Below are 26763 nucleotides of genomic sequence, written 5' to 3' on the forward strand. Positions count from 1 at the left end.
TTGTATTTTTTAGTAGAGACGGGGTTTCACGGTGTTAGCCAGGATGGTCTCGATCTCCTGACCTCGTGATCCACCCGTCTCGGCCTTCCAAAGTGCTGGGATTACAGGCTTGAGCCACCGCGCCCGGCCCATAAATTTTCTTAATAGATGTCATTGGCTTTTGCCCAAGGAGACAGTGAGGAACTCAGCTGCAAGGAAGTTCAGACCCTAATGTCTATTTTCTCTAAGTAGTTATCAGATTGAGAAAAAAAAGCAGTGGTTTGAAGCTGGAAAATTTGTCCAATAAGTGAGTTTCTTTTTTTTTTTGAGACAGGGTCTTGCTTTGTTGCCCAGGCTAGAGTACAGTGGCATGATCTTGGCTCACTGCAACCTCCACCTCCCGAGTTCAAGCAATTCTTGTGTCTCAGCCTCCCAATTAGCTGGGACTACAGGCGCACGCCGCTACATACGGCTTTTGTATTTTTTGTAGAGATGGGGTTTCGCCATGTTGGCCAGGCTGGTCTCAAACTCCTGATCTCAAGTGATTCTCCCACCTTGGCCTCCCAAAGTGCTGGGATTACAGGTGTGAGCCACCACGCCCAGCCTACCATGATGTGTGAGATATCGGTATGATCAGCTGTCCTCATTGGAGAGTCAGCTAAACTGAAATTGTAAATAAGATCTTGCCTTATTCTCAGAGGAGTAATATAACAAAGTAATTAATAATAGAGTCCCTGTAGCCAGAGGGTTTAGGTTCAAATCTTGACTCTTGCCATTCACTAGCTGCGTGACATTGGGTAGTTACTCAAGCCCTCTATGCCTCCATTTCCTTCGGTGCAAAGTGGATAACAACAGGACTTAACTCATAAGGTTTTTGTGAAGATGAATTAAGATAATGTGTGTAAAATGCTTACTGTTGTGTTGGCAGATAGAGTAAGTATAAACTAAGTGGTGCTATTACTTTGATTAGAACTTGAATAATAATTGCAACAAGTACTGCTAACAAGTATTCATTAAGTATATGATTTCATTTTTGATGACAATTGCCACAGATCTGATGTTGTGCCTACTGGTTCACTCCAACCCCTGCCCCCTACAAAGATATGATTTGTCTTTATTCATATTGTTAAAATGGGTTGAGTTTCTCTAGGGAAAATGGTTATCTCAGAATAGGGACCTGGAAAGTGAATGATACTTTATACTCTACCTGTGTTCATATTATTTTGTAACCAATGTTTTAAAGATAGAGAAGCAGAGGCGGATAGAACGGATAAAGCAGAAGCGGGCCCAGTTGCAAGAACTTCTTCTACAGGTAAAGATGCCAAGATGTTTTCATTACCTTCCCTGTTTCTCCACTTCCTGCCTTTTGGAGTCAGTGTGTTTTCTAATTGTGGTGCCTCTGAGTAGTGTGTGGTGAGCCCACGCCAGAGCAGCCTCTCTTACCTCCTAGCTTGTTGCCATCCACGTGCTTTGCCTTAAGATGGTCCCATCTGTTGCCATCATCTCAGCTCCACAGCAGCTTCCCTGCCCTGTGTATGACTTACACCAGGCAGCAGTTCACCGTTGACACTCAGGCCTCTCCAAACATGAAGTGTCAAGTGTCTTTTTGTGTTTGTTAATTTTAACCTGAATTTGGAATATCCACTAGTGAAGCTAGTTAAATTTTAGGTGCTTCAAGTACAGTAATCAAATCTGCCTGTAATACTTATCAGTAAATGACAGAATGGCATGACATAATTCAGTAAGATTTTTGTTGTTGTTTTTTGAGACTGAGTCTTGCTCTTTCACCAGGCTGGAATGCAGTGATGCGATCTTGGCTCACTGTAACCTCTGCCTCCTGGGTTCAAGCCATTCTCTGCCTCAGCCTCCCAAGTAGCTGGGATTACAGGTGCCCACCACCACGCCTGGCAAATTTTTTCGTATTTTTAGTAGAGATGTGGTTTCACCATCTTGGCCAGGCTGGTCTTGAATTCTTGACCTTGTGATCTACCCGCCTCAGCCTCCCAAAGTGATGATATTACAGACATGAGCCACTGCACCGGGTCTAATTCAGTAAGATTTATAGAAATACCAAAACTTAGGCTGGTGATATATATACACACACACACACATAAAATATTATATATATAATATATATGATGTATATATAATATATATTTTTATATACATAATATATGTTATATATAATTAATAATAATGTTATGTTTGAAGAGAATATTGTGCAGCTTTAAAAAAAAGTAAGCTGAAATGGACAGTTTATTCCTATGCTTCTGCCTGTAGAATTCTACCAAACCCTCCTCCTTGAACTCCCGTGCTGCCATCTTCTTCGCCCTGGCTGCCTCTCTGTTGTCCCTATCCCTGCATAATTATCTGCAGTATCCCCTAGCAACTCGTACCCCAAACCCTGTGCTGGGGCCTTCCTGGAATTTCCTCAAAACTGTGGAACATTTTGGAGCTGAATTTTTTTGGCATGTTATTTTTAAAAACCTGTTTATCAGCATGCCTACAGTTACCTGCCTATCAGAAAGAATGGTGCTGGGCAAGATCACCCTCATGTGTGTAGGACTTTCCCATCTCTAGATGCCTGATGCAAAGAATGAAACTGAATATTTTTTCCTTGTTTACCTCTGTACCATGAACACTGTTCTTTTATTTTTTAAAGTCCTAAACTTCTTTTCCTCTACTGTCTCTCAAACCAAATATTTATAGAAGATTTCCACCCAGGGGCAACCTGGCTGTCAACACTTATAGAAACAGGTCTCTCTAAACATTAAAGTGAAACCCAAAGTATAACTTAAATCAACTTGTGGTCTTCTGGTAAACATAAAACTTATTTCCGAAGGCTGGGCATGGTGGCTCACGCATGTAATCCCAGCACTTTGGAAGGTGGAGGCGGGCAGATCACCTGAGTTCAGGAGTTCGAGACCAGCCTGACCAACATGGGGAAACCCTATCTCTACTAAAAATACAAAAAATTAGCCAGGCATGGTGGCACATTCCTGTAATCCCAGCTACTTGGGAGAGGCTGAGGCAAGATGATCTCTTGAACCCTGGAGGCAGAGGTCGCAGTGAGCCGAGATCACCCCACTGCACTCCAGCCTGGGCAACAAGAGCAAAACTTCATCTCAAAAAAAAGAAAAGTATTTCCTCCTAGCATTTCAGTTTTTTCCCTTTCATCAAATAAATGAAGTTGTCATAGAAAGTAAATTAAGCAGCCGGGCGCGGTGGTTTACGCCTGTCATCCCAGCACTTTGGGAGGCCGAGGCGGGCAGATCACGAGGTCAGGAGTCCAAGACCAGCCTGACCAACATGGTGAAACCCCATCTCTACTAAAAATACAAAAAGCCAGGTGTGGCGATGCACACCTGTAATCTCAGGTACTCAGGAGGCTGAGGCAAGAGAATCACTTGAACCCGGGAGGTGGAGGTTGCAGTTAGCCGAGATTGCACCACTGCACCCCAGCCTGGGCAACAGAGCAAGACTGTCTTTAAAAAAAAAAAAAGTAAATTAATCCATTTGCTATGGCTAAGCTCACTTGATTTTTTTTTATATAAGCTAATGTCACAACTCACTCATGTCACATGACACAGGTAACTATTACCTACTTGCTACCACCTCTCTTTTATTTTTGGTAATGCAGTAGAAGAATGGTGTGAGTAAAGCAAACCTGCAGATAAACCCAATATCCTACTTTTATCTCTATAATTGCCCCTTCCAGCCCTTAAACCTTTTCCATAACAAACACACAGGAAAATGAATGAACACACTTAAAGCTGTTCAGCCTCTGAAATAGATGTTAATGAGTTTGAAAAAGAAAAAAAGGCCAAAGGAAATCATTCAAAGGGCAACAAATAAGTTAGTTCAAAATAAGTGGGAAATTATTTTTCCTTTTTCTATCCAAAATAACGTTATGTGGTATATGAAATTTGTGACAATGTTAAAAAAACAACATCATGACCAGGTGCAGTGGCTCACGCCTGTAATCCTAGCACTTTGGGAGGCCGAGGCAGGCGGATCACAAGGTCAGGAGTTCAAGACCAGCCTGGCCAATATGGTAAAACCCCACCTCTACTAAAAATACGAAAATTAGCTGGGCATGGTGGCGGGTACTTGTAGTCCCAGCTACTCGGGAGCCTGAAGCAGGAGAATCATTTGAACCTGGGAGGCGGAGGTTGCAGTGAGCCAAGATCGCACCACTGTACTCTAGCCTGGGCGACAGAGCAAAACTCCATCTCAAAAAATAATAATAGTAATAATAAACATTATGTTTTTACTGCTCTCTTCACTTGAAAAACCACTGATACTATTAAATATGCACAGCATTAAACAGTGAATCACAGATATATAAGGGTCATTAGTTATCACTGCTTATATTTCCCCATATACCGAGGTCCTCTTGTGGCCCTAGGGACACCAGGCTAGGCAAAGTGTAGGAACACCTCTTGAGATGTGTATTCTAGTAAAAGGGAAGAGAAGCTATGCAGGAGTATGTAAGCATTTAATTCTTTTTCTCAGTTCCACAGTTTAATCATAACTTTTCCTCATTATTAAATGAATTAAGCAATAAATTATTTAGCAACAGAAAATAACGAAGCATAACCTCAATAATGATTGGTAATGATACTGACAGTGCTAGTTATTGATAGTGATTTTTGGACATACTTAGGTCTACAATAAATTGGTGTTCATTATTTTTGGTGCATTTCAAAGAGTAGATGCTCCCTTTTTGGGGAGATAGCACTCAGCCATTTTAAGATAATAGTAATCTTTTTCTTTTCTTTTCCTTTCTGTTCTTTTCTCTTTTCTTTCCTTTTCCCTTCCCCTTCCCCTTCCCTTTCCCCTTCCCCTTCCCCTTCCCTTCTTTCCTTTTTTTCTTTTTTCTTTTCTTTTTCTTCTTGAGAAAGGGCCTCTGTTGCCCAGGCTGGAGTGTAGTGGCACAGTCATAGCTTACTGCATCCTCGAACTCCTAGGCTCAAGAGAACTTCCCACTTTGGCCTCCCAGAGTGCTGAGATTACAGGTGTGAGCTACCATGCCTGGCCAATAATAGTAATCTTACTGAAACTTTAGTTAAGGCCCAGAACCTGAAATAAACAATACTGATCACAAGATTGCTAAAATGTAAAAAATAAATTTATCACTACAGGGTGACAAGATATAACAAGCTAATGAAGGGGAATGAATGGCTCTGACTTGAGGAACTTTTAAAATGTTATCTGTTTCTTGACCAGATGAAAAACTTGAACTGCATACAGTCTAGCTATGAAATTCTGTCATACATTTGCCTTATTTAAAAAAGTTATAATGGCCGGGCGCGGTGGCTCAAGCCTGTAATCCCAGCACTTTGGGAGGCCGAGACGGGCGGATCACGAGGTCAGGAGATCGAGACCATCCTGGCCTACACGGTGAAACCCCGTCTCTACTAAAAAATACAAAAAACTAGCCAGGCGAGATGGCGGGCGCCTGTAGTCCCAGCTACTCGGGAGGCTGAGGCAGGAGAATGGCGTAAACCCGGGAGACGGAGCTTGCAGTGAGCTGAGATCTGGCCACTGCACTCCAGCCTGGGTGACAGAGCAAGACTCCGTCTCAAAAAAAAAAAAAAAAAAGTTATAATGATAACTTATTTGTTTGTGTGTTTGTTTGTTGGTTGGTTTTTCTGAGACAGAGTTTTGCTCTTGTTGCCCAGGCTGGAGTACAATGGTGCGATCTCGGCTCACTGCAGCTTCCGTCTAAAAGGGAGATCACTTTCTTTGGCTTTTGAGTAATGGTTATAACTAAAAGTAGCAGCAAGATCCAGTAAAAAGATTTAGGCCTTGATGTATCTTATAATTAGTGCTGAGCCTCAGTTACCTCATCTAGAAATGTCAGGTTGGAGAAGGCTGGGGCTGGATTCCAGACTGTACCCAGAGGATGCTGAGAAGTTTTGGGGGGGTGCCTTAGAAACCATGTGGCTATGCTTCAGGGCAGAGGTGGCAGAGTTTAGGACCTGGCCTCACTGCAGCCAGCCTAAACAGTGCCACTTCCATCTGTTTTACATGAGTTTTTTTGTTTTGCTTTGTTTTCTTGAGACAGGGTCCCATTCTGTCAGCCAGGCTGGAATGCAGTGCTATGATCTGTGCTCACAGCAAATTCTGCCTCCTGGGTTCAAACAATCCTCCCACCTCAGCCTCCTGAGTAGCTGGGACTATAGGCACATACCACCATGCCCAGCTAGTGTTTGTATTTTTGGTAGAGATAGGGTTTTGCCATGTTGCCCAGGTTGGCCTTAAACTCCTGGACTCAAGCAATCCACCTGCTTTGGTCTCCTAAAGTGTTGGAATTACAGGCGTGAGCCACTGTGCCCGACCTCCTGTGATATTTTATTTGGAGAAAGGATTTTGTGGCTTTAAAATGTTTGCATATCCCTGGGCTAGACATCCTAAAGGGCATATTTGACCCCAAACTCTCAGGAGTCTGTGTTAGATAAATGGTATCACCCTTGCTGTGTCGCTTGCTGAAGAGTTCCAGGTGCCTACTGGTTCTCTACCAGATTGTGAGGTTCTGTTTCTATGGATGATGGAAAAATGTATTTATTGAGTTAGATCATTCTTTCTGAAATGTTTAATTTTTTAAATTAATTCATTAGTGCAGGTGGGCTTTCTCTTTAAACCTCTAATTTTAAACTATATCTTAATTCTTTTAAATTCCAACTCACTTATGCACATTTGACCACATTCTTTTTATTGATCATTACAGCAAATCGCTTTCAAAAACCTGGTACAGAGAAATCGACAAAATGAGCAGCAAAACCAGGGCCCGCCGGCTCTGAACTCTACCATTCAGCTGCCATTCATAATCATCAATACAAGCAGAAAAACAGTCATAGATTGCAGCATCTCCAGTGACAAGTGAGTGGAGAACTAGGGATGGGTGCAGGACTGGCCTTCTGTTAACATTTTCATATCATTTGCAAACTCAAGAAGGATGCACTTTATTATCTGCACCCCTCCAAGGCTGGCTTCCTTGGGGCATATGAAACACCTCCTGAACCTTGGGTGCAATCTTGCACTAGTGTGTGCTCCAACCCTCACCCTCTACGGTCCCGTGTCTTGTGCCAGGCACTGTGCTGTCTGTATTATATGTGTATGGTGGTGTCTGGGCCCAACCTATGACATGCTGCATGTATGTGGTAAGTCTGAGCAAATAACTGTGATAAGTTAGCCCAGGACTGTGGGTCTGGGACAAGGTAGATTCATTGGTGATTCACTGTCACAGTTTATTATGGGAATATTGTAGGTCAACATGTGGCATTAAACCAGTTATTTCTTTGTTTTGCTATATCATAGTTATGCATGCTTCTGTTTATTAATGAATGTATGAATAGACATGAAAATGCTGGCACATTCTTTGCTTTCTTTAAATTGTGTTTTTACATTTTAACTAAGATCAATGATAATATTCATCATGGCAAATAAGTAGCACTTTTTAAAATATAGAATTAATTTGTGATGTATTTTACCATTCATGAAAAAGTTTCTCTCAGTGGTCTTCAGGCTGTCGACCAGTACCATAAAAGAGTTAAGAGTATATATAGGGTGCAGAGTGAGACGGATGCATGTACCAGTTGTGGCTCCCCCACTTCGCTGCTGCAAAGCTCTGTTTTCTCAAGAACAAATAGGAATGATACTGGGGCCCCTATCACTTCCCAGCCTTGTTTTGAGGATTAAATAAGTTAATGTCTATGATGACTTGAGGTAAGCATTTTTAAAATGTTAGCTGCTGTTACAAAAGGTCAGCCTATAATTTATTGTTCAAATTGGGATTTATTAATGCAAAAGAAGACTCTAATAATTGCATCGGTACCACAGGCATACCCCAGAACTGTCCCAGGGAGACCAGAACCTCCCGTCTCCTAGAGCCATGACATTGCCTTTGGGCTTCACTGCCACTTGTTTTCCCACTCTTCTTCCTGGCGCTCTTGCGCCCCCTGCCGGTCTCTGTTGTGTCCAGAGATTCCGGGCCACTTCAGTAAGAAGGCACACACACAAAAGAAGAGTCGGTGGGGCGCGGTGGTTCACGCCTGTAATCCCAGCACTCTGGGAGACTGAGGCCGGTGGATCACCTGAGGTCAGGAGTTCGACACCAGCCTGGCCAACATAGTGAAACCCTGTCTCTACTAAAAATGGAAAAATTACCCAGGCTTGGTGGCGCACGCCTGTAGTCCCAGCTACTAGGGAAGCCTAGGCAGGAGAAACGCTTGAACCTGGGAGGCAGGAGTTGCAGTGAGCCAAGACTGTGCCACTACACTCCAGCCTGGATGACAGAGCAAGACTCTGTCTCAAAAAGAAAAAAAGAAAAAGAAAGAAAAGCAGCAGGAATTTCAAAACTATTTGATAATTGAGACTATAGACACAAAAGGAAATATTAGAGACTGTGTAGCTTATGAAGTAAACCAGACCAATATATTTTTTTAAGAGTGGATTCTTGGCTGGGTGTGGCAGCTCATGCCTGTAATCCCAGCACTTTGGGAGGCCAAGGCGGGTGGATCACCTGAGATCAAGAGTTCGAGACCAGCCTGGCCAACATGGTGAAACCCTGTCTCTACTAAAAGTACAAAAATTAGCGTGGTGGCTCATACCTGTAATCCCAGCTATTCGGGAGGCTGAGGTGGGAGAATCGCTTGAACCCAGGAGGCAGAGGTTGCAGTGAGCCAAGATTGCGCCACTACACTCCAGCCTGGGCAACAAGAGCAAAACTCCGTCTCAAAGAGAAAAAAAAAAAAAAAAAGAGTGAATTCTCACTGTTCTCACTATTGCCCAGGCTGGAGTGCAGTGGCTGTGTACAGGCATGATCATAGCTCACTGCAGCCTCAAACTCCTGAGCTCAAGCGGTCCCCCTGCCTCAACCTTCCTTGTAGCTGGGACTGCAGGTGCACACCTCCTTGGCCATCTAAAGCTGATCCATTTTTTAATCTTAAGTTTCTTTCTTTCTTTTTTTTGAGATGGAGTCTTACTCTGTCTCCTAGGCTGGAGTGCAGTGGTGCAATCTTGGCTCATTGCAGGCTCCACCCTCTGGGTTCACGCCATTCTCCTGCCTCAGCCTCCCGAGTAGCTGGGACTACAGGGGCTCGCTACCATGCCTGGCTAATTTTTTGTATTTTTAGTAGAGACGGGGTTTCACCGTGTTAGCCAGGATGGTCTCGATATCCTGACCTCGTGATCTGCCCACCTCAGTCTCCCAAAGTGCTGGGATTACAGGCGTGAACCACCACGCCCAGCCTCTTAAGTTTCTTAACCTCTCTGAGATTGTGTTCCTTTCTCCACAAAAATAAGAATTACAGAATTTACCTTGCCAGTTTCAAAAAGTTACGGATAAATTAATATAGAACCCAGCCCAGTGGTCAGTAAGTGGTAGATACCTGAATTATTTTCCACACACTTGCAAGTTCTTTATAAATATATGTCAAAGAGGACCATTAACAGTCTCAGAAAACTGAGAATTCAGGCTGGGCGTGGTGGCTCACGCCTGTAATCCCAGCACTTTGGGAGGCCAAGGCACAAGGTCAGGAGTTCGAGACCAGCCTGACCAACATGGTGAAACCCCATTTCTACTAAAAATACAAAAATTAGCCAGGCGTGGTGGCACGCGCCTGTAATCCCAGCTACTCAGGAGGCTGAGGTAGGAGAATCGCTTGAACCCAGGAGGCAAAGGTTGCACTGAGCCAAAATCATGCCACTGTACTCTAGCCTGGGCGACAGAGCAAGACTCCGTCTCAAAAAAAAAAAAAAGAGAAAAAGAAAACCGAGAATTCTAGAAAATGGTTAGCATCTTTTCAGATAAAAAACACAAAACAGCATTCTAGTTACTCTCTCTAGTTAGTCTCTTGTTTTGTATGGAGAATTACAAAACTATCTTCTTAGGTTAGTCTCTTAAGTCTAAAAAGAATGACAGGAAAATCTGGGAATCATTGGCCTAGGGGAATTATGGACACTGTTCCCCCAGGCTGGAATCTGGTGAGGCTTCCATCTCTTGGGTGGTCCCTGACTCATGCCCTTTCCTTGGCCTTCCTTTGAGTGGAGGGAAGGAGGCTCTGAGTAGCTTGTACAAGCTTGTTATCCAACATAGGTCCAAAAACCCTATCTTTCAGTTACTTTGGTGATGCAACCTTTCCCCATAATTAGCCGGGAGGCTTTCCACAATGAGGATTACATTTACAAAGCGATCTGCTTTTAACAGATGCCTGAAATCATCCCTGTGGCAGGTACCCACTTCAGATTTTTTTAAAAAGTTGTTATTGTACTTTAATCAAATTCATATAGGTTACTTAAATTGGTATTTTGCTTCAAATTATAATTTTTGCTCCTAAGATAATCTGTTGTTCAAATTATCTTAAATAGGGTATAAAGTTTTACCCTCATATGATTTTAATAGAATTTCATGACCAGGTGAAACCTACCATTGTCCCCGAACCCTGTCCCTGCAGCCCATGACGAAGGTGTTCCAGACCTAGCCTAGGAGTCAGAAGGACTGTGTCTTCCTTCTTTTGCCTCTTGATTGAAGTGTGTTGGGCTGCTGGGAAGCTGGGCATCCAGTTTGGGTGCTTTTCAAGCATATTTGGAAATGTGCTTGTATTACATGTGACACTTTTTCTTAAAACATTTTACTCCTTAGCGTCTCAGGACAGGATTTGGGGTTGTTTTCATTTATTGAAAGTCTTCTATTTATTGCTTATCTAAAGTAGGCTGTAGCTAACAGTTGACTCATGAAGAAAATGAAGTAAGCATTCAAAATTTTTTTTTCCTCAAAGCTAACAGGTCAACTCGGAATAGGGATATTGTAATATTAAAGTAGAAAGGCTTTTCTTTTGTGGCAAAGCTATAGGCAACTTTGAAAAGTACTGGATTTAGAACAAAATTTCTATCCTCTGTTTGCAACAGCGTTAGGGCTAAAGTTTGTGGATTTCTATCATCTGTCAGAGGAATGTTGTTTTAATTGGGAAAGTGTTTTATTTGAGATGTCATTCCCCTGACAGAGCAGAATGACTTGTGGCTCTCTAAATGGTAGCCATTTCTAGCACTATAGCTGGATTTAGGCCCCCATTCTGTTACTTAAAGTACAGAATACAAAACTATTCAGACCTCTCCAGCACCACCAAAAACCCTTTACTTTGTTTCCTGATGCAGGTTTGAGTATCTTTTCAATTTTGACAACACCTTTGAGATCCATGATGACATAGAAGTACTAAAGCGGATGGGAATGTCATTTGGCCTGGAGTCAGGCAAATGCTCTCTGGAGGATCTGAAACTTGCGAAATCCCTGGTGCCAAAGGCTTTAGAAGGTTATATCACAGGTATGTTAACTGATGCTTTCATGTGTTGTCCCTGATTAAATGTTGAATCCAAACTTGTGAAAACCTTTCTTATAGAAAATTGCAAAATTTTAGAACATCTGTGCTTGTGTCAACAGACTGAAACCTTTAACACTTTAGGACCATTTTTTCAAAAATTAGATTATGTAATAGTATGTAATGTTATGAAACAATCTATTTAAACTAGGTACTAGGAATTACTACATCTCTCTGAAGAGTCAAATGTAGTGCTTAGTGAGCCAATTTAGATGTAATAGTATATAATGTAGATGTAATTCATACATTCTTACTCCTGTGTAAAATTTCATTATATGACTACATCACAGCTTTTCTGTTTATTTTACTGAAAATAAACCTTTAGTTTGTTTCCGATTCCTTGATGTTCAAATACAGTGCTGCTTTGAACATTCCTATCCATGTATCCCAGTGACCACATGCAAACGTACAGATTGAACTTGTTAGGTCAGAGTTGGGTACATTTTCAGCTTTACTAGATGATACCAAAAATTTTCAATTTGATTTTACCAAATTACACTTCCCCAGCAGAGTAGAAGTGTTCTATTTTCCCAATCAGGTGGGTCTGAAATTATATCATTGTAGCTTTTCTAAATTGAGATTGAATTCGCATGCCATAAAATACACCATTTAAAAATGTCAGGTCAGTGGTGTTTTGGTATACCCACAAGGTTGCTAATCATCACCACTATCTAATTCCAGAATATTTTAATTTAAAAACCCAAAAAGAAACCCAAACCGTTAACAGTCTTTCTCTATTCCCCCATTCTCCCTCAGCCCCTGGCAACCACTAATCTACTTTGTGTCACTATGAATTTGCCTATTCTAGACAGATGCTTTGTGTGAACGGAACCCTACAGCGTGGGGTATTTTGTGGATGGCTTCTTTCACGTAGTGCAGTGTTTCAAGGTTCGTTCGTGTTGTAGCACCATCAGTACTTCATTCCTCTTTATTGCCAAATACTATTCCATTGTATGGATGGACCACGTTTTGTTTATCCATTCATCAGTTGGTAGACATTTGGACTGTTTCCACTTTTTGGCTATTTCGAATGATGCTGCTGTTAACGTATTTATAAAAGTTTATGTGTAAACGTATGTTTTTAGCTCTAAAAACATACACCTAAGAGTGAAATTGCTGGGTCATATGGTAACCCTGTGTTTAACATTTTAAGGAAATACCAAACTGTTTTCCAAAGCTCCTGTACCACCATTTACAGTCCAACCAGCAATGGATGAGGGTTCCAATTTCTCCACATCCTTATTTACTTGTTTAGAGATGGAGTCTCACTCTGTCACCCAAGCTGGAGTGCAGTGGCGCAGTTTGGCTCACTGCAACCTCCACCTCCCAGGTTCAGGTGATTCTCCTGCCTCAGCCTCCTGAGTACCTGGGATTACAGGCACCTTGCCACCACGCCTGGTTAGTTTTGGTATTTTTAGCAGAGACAGGGTTTCACCATGTTGGCCAGGCTGATCTGGAACTCCTGGCCTGAATTCGCCTGACTCAGTCTCCCAAAGTGTTGGGATTATACATGTGAGCCACCGTGCCTGGCCTCCACATCCTTTTCTACACTTGTCATTATACATCTTTTGAATTATAGCCATCCTTACAGAAGTGAAGTGGTATCACTGTGATTTTTGTGGGGGGCAGGGCAGGGCAGTGGTGGAGGGGAGAGAGTCTTGCTCTCCAGGCTGGAGTGCCGTGGCGCAATCTCTGCTCACTGCAGCCTCAAACTCCAAGACTCAAACAATCCACCCACCTCGGCCTCCTGAGTAGCTGGGACCACAGATGTGTGCCACCATGCCTGGTTAAATCTTTTTTTTTTTTTTTTTTTTTTTTTTTTTTTGAGACAGAGTCTTGCTCTGTTACCCAAGCTGGAGTGCAATGGTGCAGTCTCGGCTTACTGCAACCTCCACCTCCTGGGTTCAGGTGATTCTCCTGTCTCAGCCTCCCAAGTAGCTGGAATTACAGGCGCCCACCACCACACCCGGCTAATTTTTGTATTTTTAGTAGAGATGGGATTTCATCGTATTGGCCAGGCTGGTCTCAAACTCCTGACCTCAGGTGATCCACCCACCTCGGCCTCCCACAGTGCATCCTTTACCCATTTTTAAATAAAGTTACTTGTCTTTTTATTGAGTTGTAAAATTATACTGAGTATACTTGAAAACAGAAGCACTATGTTTTACATGTCTTACAATTAAGATTTTTTTTACTAATTTAGAAATCTTCCTGATTTTCCTAATTCCTGAAAATATTACACATTTTGCAGATATAATTTGACTATATAGGTTAGGTGCGGTGGCTCACGCCTATAATCCCAGCTCTTTGGGAGGCCGAGGCAGGCATATCACTTGAGGTCAGGAGTGCGAGACCAGACTGGCCAACATGGCGAAACCCTGTCTCTACTAAAAATGCAAAAATTAGCCAGGCATGGTGACACATGCCTGTAATTCCAGCTCTTTGAGAGGCTGGGGCAGGAAAATCACTTGAACCTGGGAGGTGGATGTTGCGGTGAACAGAGATCACCTGCATTCCACTGCACCACTGCATTCCAGCCTGGGCAACAGAGTGAGACTCTGTCTTTTTAAAAAAAAAAAAAAAAATTGACTATGTAAGCAGTGATTTTGCCTTTGCTTTCTTTTGTTTCTTTCATTTGTAAGTATAACCATCTAGAATTTCACATTGCTTTTTAAAGGCATTTTAATGCTAATTCTAAGATACATTAAATCCTATGTAAGCAGAAAGGTAGCTTTAATTTTGTTTTACTCTATGATTTGGCCCTTTGCTCACAACAGAAGAGTTTCTTGGCTGAGATCTGGTTTCTGTTTTAGTTCTTCGGTTGGCACCATTCATCCCCTGCAAGGGCCCCCCGCTTCTCCTTGCCCCTCGGCCCACCTGTTCTGTCTCCCCACCCAGCTCTCTCCCCACGCTCTCCAGCCTGGGTCCTGCTGTGTCATTGGAAGTCCAGCAGAATCTGAATAAAGGGCTTACTCAATAAATCACCAGAACTTTATTTTAGCTTACTCCCAGTGAAAAGGCTCAGGGCGATTAGGCAGGCTCTGTGGTTTTGATCTCTTTGTGACCTCATTTGCAGACTGGGATACAGACTTTCTGGTTAGTTCAAAGGAAGAAACATGTGCCTCTCGTGTGTAAAGGGGCAGAATGGCCTGGGTGGGAGTGTGAGAACCATTGTGTGGATCCTGTGATAATAGGAAAGAAATGTAGGCTTTTCCAATCCATTGTAAAAAGAGAATGCAATGTGTTATGCTCACAAACAAGTAAATAGCTGTGTTCTGACAGAAGGTTTCTATAGTTCTATATCCTAATTAATATTCAGCACAGGATTCTGGCATTAATGTTATTTTCTTGTACAGACTTGTTGTTATTTAATGTATTTAAAGTCTGCCATTCTTCTTAGACTTGAAGTCTTTTTTTTCCACAGCTGTCTCAAAGAAAAAGGTTCATAAGATGGTTTTAAAATTAGCATAGTCATTTAGTTTACTTTTTTCCTACATGGGAATGGCCTCTTGTTTGGATACCAGAGTTTCCAATCTAAATCATATAGTTTCATTTTTTTGTACAGTAATTGCAAAAAGATTTTGATTAAATTAAATCATAGCTCATTTTGGCAGATTACATTTTCTGAGTATGTGTTTGGGCTTATAGAGTTTCTTTTTAGGAATTACTTTTAATGTATCTACCACTTATTTTGTAAAGTGGCAGCTGACAGAAACTATACTCATTCATTCAGTAACTTTTTTGGGCTTTTTTTTGTTTTTCTTTTGAGACAGAGTCTTGCTCTGTCACCCAGGCTGGAGTGCAGTGGCACGATCTAGGCTCACTGCAACCTCCACCTCCTGGGTTCAAGTGATTCTCCTGCCCCAGCCCCTCTAGTAGCTGGGATTACAGGCGTGTATCACCATGCCTGGCTAATTTTTGTATTTTTAATAGAGATGGGGCTTGCTATGTTTGCCAGGTTGGTCTTGAACTCCTGAGCTCAAGCAGTCTGCCCACCTTGGCCTCCCAAAGTGCTGGGATTACAGACATGAGCCACCCACCGTGCCTGGCCATATTTAGATCTTACATGTTCCAGTTACTGCCTTCTTTGAGCTAACAATGTAGATGGGAAGATTAGAAGTATTAAACCAGTAAAATTACAATAAGAATTGATCAGTGTTGTCATAGGAGAAATGTGTGGTATATGTATAGAAAAGAAGATGGCAAGGAGATATAAAAAAAAAAAAAGTTTTTTTTTTTTTTTTTTTGAGATGGAGTTTCACTCTGGTTGCCCAGACTGGAGTGCAATGGTGCGATCTCAGCTCACTGCAACCTCCGCCTCCTGGTTCAAGCGAATCTCCTGCCTCAGCCTCCCGAGTAGCTAGAATTACAGGCATGCGCCACAACGCCCAGCTCATTCTGTATTTTTAGTGGAGATGGGGTCTCCACGTTGGACAGGCTGGTCTTGAACTCCTGGCCTCAGGTGATCCGCCCGCCTTGGCCTCCCAAAATGCTGGGATTACAGGCATGAGCCACTGTGCCCAGCCCAAAATATTTTCTGTAGACTAAAACAGTAATGTCTGTCTCCACCTCATTAAAAACATGACTGCATGTGAGTTTTTAAAAATAAGAGTTTGAATTAGAAAGCAAAGGATACCAGGAAAAATCTTGTCAGGAAAAAGAATAGGTATTTGATAAGTAGCAGCATTGAGTTCACCAGCAGCAGGCACCTGAAAAGACATTGCGGCAGGGGTTTTGGCCAAAACAGATCTGTCTGCCCTCTAAGCAGGGTGGCCTTCTTACCTCATGTATTTCTGATTTGATTTTCTCTTTTCCCACTTCTGGCTTTGGCTGTCAACACCACAGTCCAGGTCTTTTGTGGTGAGGGCAGCCCAGGCACTGAGGATGGTACACTGGGCTGTATCCCATGGGCTGTGCTCTGGAGGGTTTATCTAAGAAAAAAGAGTAAGAAAGTGCCTGTGAGTGTTTTCATTTGAATACCTTCTCTCCATAAGCTGCCTTCCCATATTTTTTTTTCCTCCTCTTGTGTTCTAGAGTTTCTTTTTCTTCCAAGAAGATGAAGAAACCTGGGTTCTTCTCACAGCAAGAGAATTGTCTAGCTGTCATGAAGAATAAGCTTAGCTCTTGCTTTTCTGTGCTTTCTTCAGACTGTAACAACAGCAGCCACAGAACTTGCAGGACTGACATTTTTTGTTCTCATTTTTTCCTTTAGATATCTCCACAGGACCTTCTTGGTTAAATCAGGGACTACTTCTGAACTCTACCCAATCAGTTTCAAATTTAGACCTGACCACTGGTGCCACCTTACCCCAGTCAAGGTACGTATTTTTTTCAGGGTTAGAAAGGCAAACCCCAGAGTCCTGACTGTCTGTGTAGGGGTGAGCCAGGGTCATGTTACTGCCAGCACAGGTCCTGCTGAGCAGGTTTGTGGCAGATCTCACCAATGGCACCTCCTTCCTATGTTTTTATTCCTATGTTTTACAAAACTGTTTATACCACATTAATGAGCCTGTGTGTTTTTAATTGTTTGCTAGTGTAAACCAAGGGTTATGCTTGGATGCAGAAGTGGCCTTAGCAACTGGGCAGTTCCTGGCCCCAAACAGTCACCAGTCCAGCAGTGCAGCCTCTCACTGCTCCGAGTCCCGAGGCGAGACCCCCTGTTCGTTCAATGATGAAGATGAGGAAGATGATGAGGAGGATTCCTCCTCCCCAGAATAAAGACAAGAGAAAGCCTACGTTTCAATATGTGATGCTCATGTGTGTTTGTAGTGTGAGCTCTTGTTTTTGAAATGATTGCTTTAGTCTTTGCCTTTGTTTGCACTGTGTGTTCAGTGAAAACTAGAGAAACACAATAAGCAAATCACATGAAGGCTGAGATGATTGAGATGAAAGTTAACATAGTGTGAATGAAAGTCTGGCCAACAGAGCAGTAGATGACATAACAAACAAAGGATGCTTTCTGAGGAGATAGTGGGGATAATCCCTGAAGAGTTGGCAGTGTGAGTGTACTCATTTATCTTCTGTGAGGTGGGATTTTTGTGTTCCTCACACCCATGTAATTATTCTTAGAATTGAGATTGCTACACGGAGCAGTCCTTGACGATCCTGTTTCTGACGTTTCTCTTCCCTGCCTGGACTGCCTTTGACAAGGCGGAAATGAACATGAAAAGTCCCCAGGAGAGGGGAGCTGTGTAGTGAGGGATACTGAGGGCAGTCCTGTGGCCGAGGGGCACAGATTGAACTGCTGAACTAGTTGGAGGTCTAGTTAAGGTGCTTTACGCATCAGCTGCCTTAGACAGCTTCTAGAAAGGAGCAAGCGCTACTTCTTAAGTACTTAAGTGACATTTAGATAATTTATAGTAAAACTGAAATTATTATTAGCCAATGCATTGATGCATAGAATTTACTAGGGCTACTTCTGGAAGCCAAAATAGAATAGCATTTCCATGTGCATTAAATACTTTGCCAGCACTGCCTTTTGCCAGCATCCTAAATCTGGAGTTTTACAAAGAGGGAAACTGTATCTTTAGGTTAATCAAAGCTATGCATTTCATATAGCTTTTTCATTTAAAACAAGACAAATTCCTATGACCAAATTGCTTGCCTACAGTTCCCTGCAGCAATTGTATGATCTCACCCAGTGTGCAATTTGTGAAGATAAACCAAATGTCATTACTTTCGTCTTAAAGAAAAGTCTATTTCAAGAATATGACCAGCAATGTTTCCTTCTACATGTCACCTTTTTTCACATTTTCATTAGTCAGAATGACCTTATTGAGCTTACTTCTGGGGTCAGTTGCATTTCAAACTAATCCAATATTTAGTGTTTCACAGAAACACTGGAAAACATTGAACACTCCTACTGCCTGGATATATGGTAGTGCAGTTATGTTGTTTATGGCTCAAGATGTCATTAGAAATACTGCAGTGGTGTATTCACAACTGCTTCTTCTCTGAATGAAAGAGTGTAGGGACATCTGCCACCATGGCCAGACCCTGAATTTCACATTAAGGCCTTGGAAAGGAGCAAATAATAATGGGAAAATTAACTCCAAAACTTTGACCTGAATCATGTGGATTTATCCCAAGATGATGCTAGATGCACCAAGCATGGCCCAAATTGGTTCTTTTTTAAATCCCTTGGGGGAAGTGCAGGCTTCTTCCTGTGGTGCCTCTTTCTAGCCCCACCACCATGTTGACAGTGAGCATGGTGAGGAGGAGAAAGTTTTGGCTAGCTAAACCTGTTTAATAAGGCCATAAAAACTGAGAAAGAAAAACACTCAACTTTAGCTGGAGCTCCTTTGATACAAAAGTCTCATTCTGTCAGAAATAAGCCATAGTACAGACTCAGAGATAGAGGCAGTTTCTAGAGAACTTGGTCTTATCATGGGTTCTGGAGCATACCTCTCAGACCAGTCAGGAACACCGGGGAGGTGACAGCAGGTCCCCAGGGACCTGCAGGGGCCATTTCAACTGCACGGATCGGGATTTCCCTCCAAACCAACTGTCCTTTAAGGGGCAGCCTCCTCTTTTACTAACTTCACCCTTTCTCATCTCTGGGACCCAGCAGGGACCTGGAGAGGCCAATGGCCACAGCTACCTTTGTAGTCTTCAAAATATTGAACTGCAGGTCCCAAGATGCATTTCAGAATTTAAGACAGGTGCACTAATGATAACCATTCCTTCACCAAATAGCAACATTCTTGCCAGAGTTCTTGGGAACCTGTTTTCTTCTCTACTGTCCATCTCTGCTACTCTCATGCTTTAAATTGATAAAATATGGGCTTAAAAAAAGAAAGCCGCCAAAGACTCTTATCCTTATTGGTGCCCCACCATTAGCCACCCCAGCCGTAGGTGTGTGCTGTTGGTGGGAAACAGTCTCTTCCTCAGCGTTGTGCTTGGGTTACTGTTGAGGCTGGCTCACAGAGTGACATCGTAGTCACCAGTATATGTCACTGGAGTAAAATCTTGCCTTTAGAAACTGGGTTGAGCTGTTTAGAAAGGCCACTTCTCTTCTGTATTCCCCCTCAACATTTATCTGGGTCTAAAGCTCAGCACTGAGTCACAATTTCACACGAAATTAAAGTGAAGCAGTGTTAGGAAACTGGGGGCTAGGTGCAGCGCCTCTCGCCTGTTATCGTAGCACTTTGGGAGGCCGAGGCAGGCACATTGCTTGAGCTCAGGAGTTCAAGACCAGCCTGGGCAACATGACAAAACCCTGCCTCTACAAAAATACAAAAATTGGCCTTGTGTGGTGGGGCATGCCTGTTGTCCCAGCTACTCAAGAGGCTGAGATGGGAGGATTGCTTGAGCCCAGGAGGCGGAGGTTGTAGAGAGCCAAGATCACACCACTGCACTCCAGCCTGGGTGACAGAGCAAGACCCTGTCTCAAAAAAAAAAAAACAAAAAACCGTGGGCGGGGGGCGCTGCGGGGAGAGAAGTAGTTACAATACCCAGGCTGCTTTGTTACAGTGGCACGCCGGGTTACTTGCCATACACAGATCACTCCTCCCAGGGGTGCTGGCACACACTGATTGTGGGGAGTTCAAGAGGCCTTTTCCCCTTGAGGGTAAGTGTGGCTGTCCCCCTTTCAAGCGTGTGGCATCACTCACTGAGGAAGTGCTGGCTCTTTTTAGCACATGCACAGTGGCACTAGGACCTGTTGTCTGGCCCTCACTGGGAAGGGCGGTGCCGCCTAGGCACACAGCAGCGCTTATGGGCCCCAGGTGCCTACGACGCTGCCTTCCTCTTCCCCGCTGTCAGTCTGTCTCCTCCACGTGCTCGTTTCCTGTGGTGAGAGCAGTTGTGGTGTTTGTATACCTTGTGCCTTGTGATCAAGGTGGGCCTTGGAGGAAGGCGGGAAAGCAGGGGCCAACATGGCGGTCCTCCACCCCTCAGCGAGGCCCACTGCCCGAGAAACTACAGACGATGGCCATATGTTTGGCGTCCTTCAATTTATTTCTTTAAAGAAGTGATGGGAAGAAAAAGCTATGTGGTTTCTGCCATTTTAGCAGGATAAAGAGGATAACTCCTTCCATTAGCAAATTTTACAGTTGTAACAGTACTCTGCCATATTTGAAAAATAATGCCAGGGTCAGTCCTTGAAAACAAGGTAGCTCCTATCAGATAATTCAAATGGAAATATTTCTTTTTTTTTTTTTTTTTTTTTTTTTGAGACAGAGTCTTGCTCTGTCGCCCAGGCTGGAGTGCAGTGGCGATCTCGGCTCATTGCAAGCTCCGCGTCCCGGGTTCACGCCATTCTCCTGCCTCAGCCCCTGAGTAGCTGGGACTAAGGGTGCCCTCCACCACGCTCGGCTACATTTTTTTGCATTTTTAGTAGAGACGGGATTTCACCGTGTTAGCCAGGATGGCCTCGATCGCCTGACCTAGTGATCCGCCCACCTCAGCCTCCCAAAGTGCTGAGATTACAGGCGTGAGCCACCGCGCTCGGCCTCAAATGGAAATATTTCACAGAGGAGTGGCTCAGTTTAGCCCTGCAAGACATCCGTAACTGCTAAACCACAACTCTTTATGGCTATTTGGGTCATAGAGACAGCAGAGTTGCTCCAAGTATAGATGTGACTTAGGCTCCCTCTAGCACAGTGTGTGTGTTGGAGGGAGTGTGGATTAGCAGAGGATGAGAACTACCTCAGCGATTCCTGCCATAACCACACTGAGAGGGGGGCACTGGGGGGGAAAGCCTATTTAGCCCCCCCTTTTTTTTTTGCGGAGGGTTGGGGACGGAGTCTGGTTCTGTCGCCAGGCTGGAGTGCGGTGGCGCGATATCGGCTCACTGCAATCTCTGCCTCCCAGGTTCAAGCGATTCTCCTGCTTTAGCCTCCGGACTAGCTGGGATTATAGGCGCATGTCGCTATGCCCGGCTAATTTTTTGTATTTTTAGTAGAGTTGGGGTTTCACCATGTGGCCCAGGTTGGTGTCAAACTCCTGACCTCAGGTGATCCGCCTGCCGAAGTGCTGGGATTAGAGGTGTGAGCCACCGCGCCTGGCTCTATTTAGCTTTTAAAAAATTATTTCATTTCAAGGGCGCTTTAATACTATCAAGCTCCCTCCCCTAACAAAATGGGCTGTCCCTGCCCAACAAGTCTGTGAAGTAGACCTTAAAACTGTGCTGCCTTAGTGGTAAGGAAGGAGTGAGGGTTGGACAGTGAATCTTAATATTTCATCCTTCATTCAGTAAGCATTTGAGTAGCTACTGTGCGCAGGTATTGAGGCAGAACAGCGAGAGCCCTGCCCTTGTTGGGTTCTCCTCCTACTGGGGAAACATGATCACAGATGGAACACGTGCAGATTGATGAGTGCTGTGGAAAAAACAGCAGCGTAGTGGGACCCTTTGGGAAAGGCTAGTTTGGCTGGGGGTGGCCGGGGAGGCCCCTCTGGGAAAGAGACAGTTTTACTGAGTCAGACAGTGGAAAGACAGATGTCTCTATACTTTCTTAACAAGCCACTCTGTCCCATAACATGCACTTGGAATCTCTCCTAAGTTCCAGAGGCCCCACTGTTCCAATTTCAAGCCTTCATTTTGGAGTCTGTTCAGGAACTTTTAAGACTTCAAAGCAAAGTTAGCTACCAGCAGTTTCCATAAACCAAGAGAAGATTCTAACAGAGGTTCACTACTTTCCAACTGAATCTATGCGGTAGAAAAATCATTAGAAAATACAAAAATTAGGCTGGCATGGTGGCACACACCTGTAGTCCCAGCTACTAGGGAGGCTGAGGCAGGAGAATCACTTGAACCCAGGAGGCGGAGGTTGCAGTGAGCCAAGATCTGCCACTGCACTCCAGCCTGGGTGACAGAGCAGGACTCTGTCTCAAAAAAGAAAAAAAGGAAAATGATTAGAAATTGAGAACTATTTTCCGTGTTTCTAAGTTGTTGGCTATGTCAAAGAGATCATCTCTATTCTGCATATGGGCTGGCTTTGGTGAAGCTGATGACTGGATTTCTAAGAACCATTTTCCCAAATGGGTTCCCATATTCATGCACCCAAAGCAATGGTCCCCAAGCACTGATGAAAATTAATATGCATTTCCCAAAGACCCACACTATTTATCAGGAGCCTGCACCATGCCATTCGAATGACCCTCAGCAGTGTGCCTCCCTGCCCTCAAATTCCCAGTTGATAACAGTGTTTGGTTAAACTTCCACTCAAGCCAAACATGGTTACTAAGAAGAGAAAAGCCTGATGTTTGCATATTTTTTCCCCTCGAGATGGAGTCTTGCTCTGTTGCCCCAGCTGGAGTGCAGTGGCATGATCTCAGCCACTGCAAACTCTGCCTCCGGGATTCAAGCTATTCTCCTGCCTCAGCCTTCCAAGTAGTTGGGATTACAGACATGTGCCACCATGCCCAGCTAATTTTTGTATTTTCAGTAGAGATGGGGTTTTACCATGTTGGCCACGCTGGTCTTGAACTTCTGACCGTGTGATCCGCCCACCTCGGCCTCCCAAAGCACTGGGATTACAGGCTTAAGCCACCGCGCCCAGCCTAAGATTTTACCATAAAAAAAAAAATTCAAGCTCAATACCCACATAAATTATAACATTTCTCAGGAAATAGTCCCTTAACCAAAATGTCTCTGAGAAGTTATGCTTAGATAATCGCTGGGATCCGATTTTTCCACATGTATCACTCCACAGTATGCTAAAGAAGAAAAAATGAGTGGGCACAACACTTTGACCTTCTGACTAAGCCCTGGGAGTCCCTGACAGGTCCAGAAACTTCTCTGACACCCATTCACAAGGGTGCTGAGATAGGAGAATACTAATTTATAACGTGTATTCTGTGCAGCTGTTCTCAGACAAGGCTGGATCTTGTCATCTTACCTTTTGCTTTACAAAAAAGGCCTGTTGAAGCCAATGCTGTCTTGCCCCTTGCTGTTTCAGCAGATTAGACTTTGGTCTTCCCTGCTTCTAGCTGCATCGGAGGCCCTAGTAGCTGATGCTCAGGGTCAGGCCTCGCCCCTTCGCCGCAGGTCTCAGGATGGGGGAGAGCATTGCTCCCACCCTGCTCATTTAGAGATGGGAAGCAAGCAGGAGCTTGACTTGCTTCCCGTCCCTCAGCCTGTCTGTGGCAGAGCCTGCACCAAAACCCAGAGCTGCTTCCCTCCGTGAGGGCCACGCTGTCACTACAATCCTGCCAGACGGGTTTTGGATTAGCATCAGTCCTGTGTCACCAAGTGCCAAACAGCTGAGGGGCAGAAGCGGGACTCCTCTCCTGAGCCCCAGCATGAGGCCGTGGTGTCAGGTTTAGGCCTCTCTCAAGTCAGAAAACCCCGGGCTGAGACCTCCACAGACAAGGGCTCCCCACGCTGGCCATTGGCAGGGACCCAAGGAGTTCAGTGACCAACTGGTCCTTCCACACACCAGCTGCTGCTGCCCATGTCTTGTCGAATCGTAACAGGGAAGCTTCCCCAGATCACGCTTGGATTTAAAAACTCATCCCTTGTCATGCCTCACTGCATGCCATTTGTCACCATACTTCATCATGGCCGAGCTTCATGTCACACGGCCTGGTGATTGTGCTTGTTCACACTGGGGCCAGGGTTTTCATATTAAAATGTCACTGACGACGGGGCTACTTTTCTCCTGAATAGCTCCTCTGGGCTTGTTGCAGTTCTATTTTTGCCAGCAGTACTGTGACAGGTTCAACCTCTCTGTCCTGAAAAATGGAACCCCCCTACTAAGCATACACACTGGCTGCCCAGGCGGCTGCACTCCGGGGATCACATTTCAATACTGAGTTCCTTCATGCACTTGGTTCACCACCATCATCCTTGAGTTTTGGACAAAAGAGGTGGGTATGTCGGGCGTGGTGGCTCACGCCTGTAATCCCAGCACTTTGGGAGGCCAAGGCGGGCAGATCACCTGAGGTTGGGAGTTCAAGATCAGCCTGACCAACATGGAGAAACCCTGTCTCTACTAAAAATATAAAATTAGCCAGGTGCGGTGGTGCATGCCTGAAATCCCAGCTACTCGGGAGGCTGAGGCAGGAGAATCGCTTGAACCCCGGAAGCAGAGGTTGCAGTGAGCCAAGATCGTGCCATTGCACTCTAGCCTGGGCAACAAGAGCGAAACTCCATCTCAAAAGAAAAAGAAAAACAACAGTGGGTAAAGGGCCGTGAGAGCCCAGATCACTAGGTTGCTCACCTTTTCATCTGCAGATGCGTTACTCTGACTATGTGCTATTGGGTTTTATTTCCAGAAAATATAGTTCTCCTTTTCTGCATGAAGGATGCATCATGGTGCCACATGCTTTAAGCAATTTAAACGAGATAAGAGGAAAATGCAACCACCACATCTGACTTGCCCAACGTAGACTTTTCTCTATTAGATGGAAGTACACAACCTAATATGATATATTATTTTGTAGTATCTCAGACTTTGTAAATAAATACCATTATTTTTATATGGAAATTTTATAGAAGAGCTATTTCTGTATACGTAATTATGCCTGGATTTCCTGAAATTGCTTCTGGTAGATAGCAGACAAGTCCTAAGCAGTGTTCCACTAAGGGTGGTTCCAGGCCTGCCTGCCGTGGAGTTGACTGGGGGAGTTTTACAGTCTTGTGATCCTAGGATGCATCCCACACGCTCAGTCAGAAGCACTGGAGGTGGGGCCTGGGAAGCTGTATTTGTAATGAACTCTGGTGTTTTTTGTCCATTAAAGTGTATCTTTGTCCATCCTATAAGATTAAAAGAAAGAAAAAGCATCTCAAATGAGTGTAAGTTGTTCTTGAGAAAAAAATGTATCAGACATTTATGAGTTGAATGAAATGTATTATAGAGAAAAATAAACACTTTAAAATAATGTTAGTCTCATTACTAGTGGGTCAGAAAGTTTTTAGTTTAAAAAGGAGGTGTTAGGCCATGGGCAGTGGCTCACGCCTAAAACCCCAGCACTTTGGGAGGCCAAAGTGGGCGTATCATTTGAGGTCAGGAGTTCGAGACCAGCCTGGCCAACATGGTGAGACGCCATCTCTACCAAAAATACAAAAATCACCTGGGTGTGGTGGCATAGCCTGTAATCCCATCTGCTCGGGGCAGGAGAATCACTTGAACCTGGGAGGCGGAAGTTGCAGTGAGACAAGATGACACCACTGCACTCCATACTGGGCAACAGAGTGAGACTCCATCTCAAAAAAAAAAAAAAAAGGCTTTTTTTTGTTTTTTGTTTTTGAGATGGAGTCTCTGTTGCCCAGGCTAGAGTGCAGTGGTGCAATCTCGGCTCACTGCAACCCCCACTTCCCGGATTCAAGGAATTCCCCTGCCTCAGCTTCTTGAGTACCTGGGATTATAGGCACGTGCCACCACACCCGGCTAATTTTTGTATTTTTAATAGAGATGGTGTTTCACCATGTTGACCAGGATGGTCTCCAACTCCTCGCCTCAAATGATCCTCCCACCTCAGCCTCCCAAAGTGCTGGGATTAAAATAAAAAAGAACAATAGGCTGGGTGCGGTGACTCACGCCTGTAATCCCAGCACTTTGGGAGGCCGAGGTGGGCGGATCACTTGAGGCCAGGAGTTTGAGACCAGCTTGGCCAACATGGTGAAACCCTGTCTCTACTAAAAATACAAAAAATTAGCCAGGTGTGGTGGTGCATGCCTGTAATCCCAGCTACTCAGGAGGCTGAGGCAGGAGAATTGCTTGAACTCAGGAAGCAGAGGCTGCAGTGAGCCGAGATTGCGCCATTGCACTGCAGCCTGGGCAACAAAAGCGAAACTCTTTCTCAAAAAAAAAAAAAAGAAAAATGAACAATAAAATACTGGTGGGCTGATCAGGTGAGGGTAGTGGGTACTCTGGGGCTCTGCCAGAGAGTAAGGACTGAGACCCTCTTTCAACATCTGAGTTCCTCTTCGTGAATTGCCCTCAGAAGGGTGGCCAGGGCCGGGCGCGGTGGCTCACACCTGTAATTCCAACACTTTGGGAGACCGAGGCAGGCAGATCACAAGGTCAGGAGATGGAGACCATCCTGGCTAACATAGTGAAACCCCGTCTCTACTAAAAATACAAAAAAATTAGCCAGGCGTGGTGGCGGGCGCCTGTAGTCCCAGCTACTCGGGAGGCTGAGGCAGGAGAATGGCGTGAACCCGGGAGGCGGACATTGCACCACTGCACTCCAGTCTGGGTGACAGAGCGAGACTCCATCTCAAAAACGAAAAAAAAAAATACAAAAATTAGCCGGGCATGGTGGTGGGCGCCTGTGGTCCCAGCTACTCGGGAGGCTGAGGCAGGAGAATGGCGTGAACCCAGGAGGCGGAGCTTGCAGTCAGCCAAGATCGTGCCACTGCACTCCAGCCTGGGCAATAGAGCGAGATTCCATCTTAAAAAAAAAAAAAAGATGGCCAGGTGCCATGGCTCACCCCTGTAATCGTAGCACTTTTGGG

At 44.3% G+C, this 26763-nt stretch overlaps 1 protein-coding gene across 4 annotated transcripts in view; it reads left to right on the forward strand.

Annotated features, from left to right (window-relative positions):
• TFDP2 (transcription factor Dp-2 (E2F dimerization partner 2)) overlaps positions 1 to 25184 on the forward strand; it is a 220455-nt gene extending 195271 nt beyond the window's left edge. For 3 of the 4 annotated variants that reach the window (XM_011958087.1, XM_011958088.1, XM_011958089.1), the window contains 5 exons: positions 1223 to 1291; positions 6713 to 6864; positions 11140 to 11306; positions 16573 to 16678; positions 16895 to 25184. In XM_011958087.1, coding sequence (XP_011813477.1) covers positions 1223 to 1291; positions 6713 to 6864; positions 11140 to 11306; positions 16573 to 16678; positions 16895 to 17078 — 678 coding nt within the window. In that variant the 3' untranslated portion in view covers positions 17079 to 25184. The remainder of the gene's footprint in view (positions 1 to 1222; positions 1292 to 6712; positions 6865 to 11139; positions 11307 to 16572; positions 16679 to 16894) is intronic. The other variant, XM_011958086.1, reaches the window with a different exon arrangement.
• Positions 25185 to 26763: the final 1579 nt, after the last annotated feature.

This window comes from Colobus angolensis, unplaced genomic scaffold, assembly GCF_000951035.1.
Source record: "Colobus angolensis palliatus isolate OR3802 unplaced genomic scaffold, Cang.pa_1.0 Scaffold46, whole genome shotgun sequence".
NCBI classification, from domain to species: Eukaryota; Metazoa; Chordata; class Mammalia; order Primates; family Cercopithecidae; genus Colobus; species Colobus angolensis.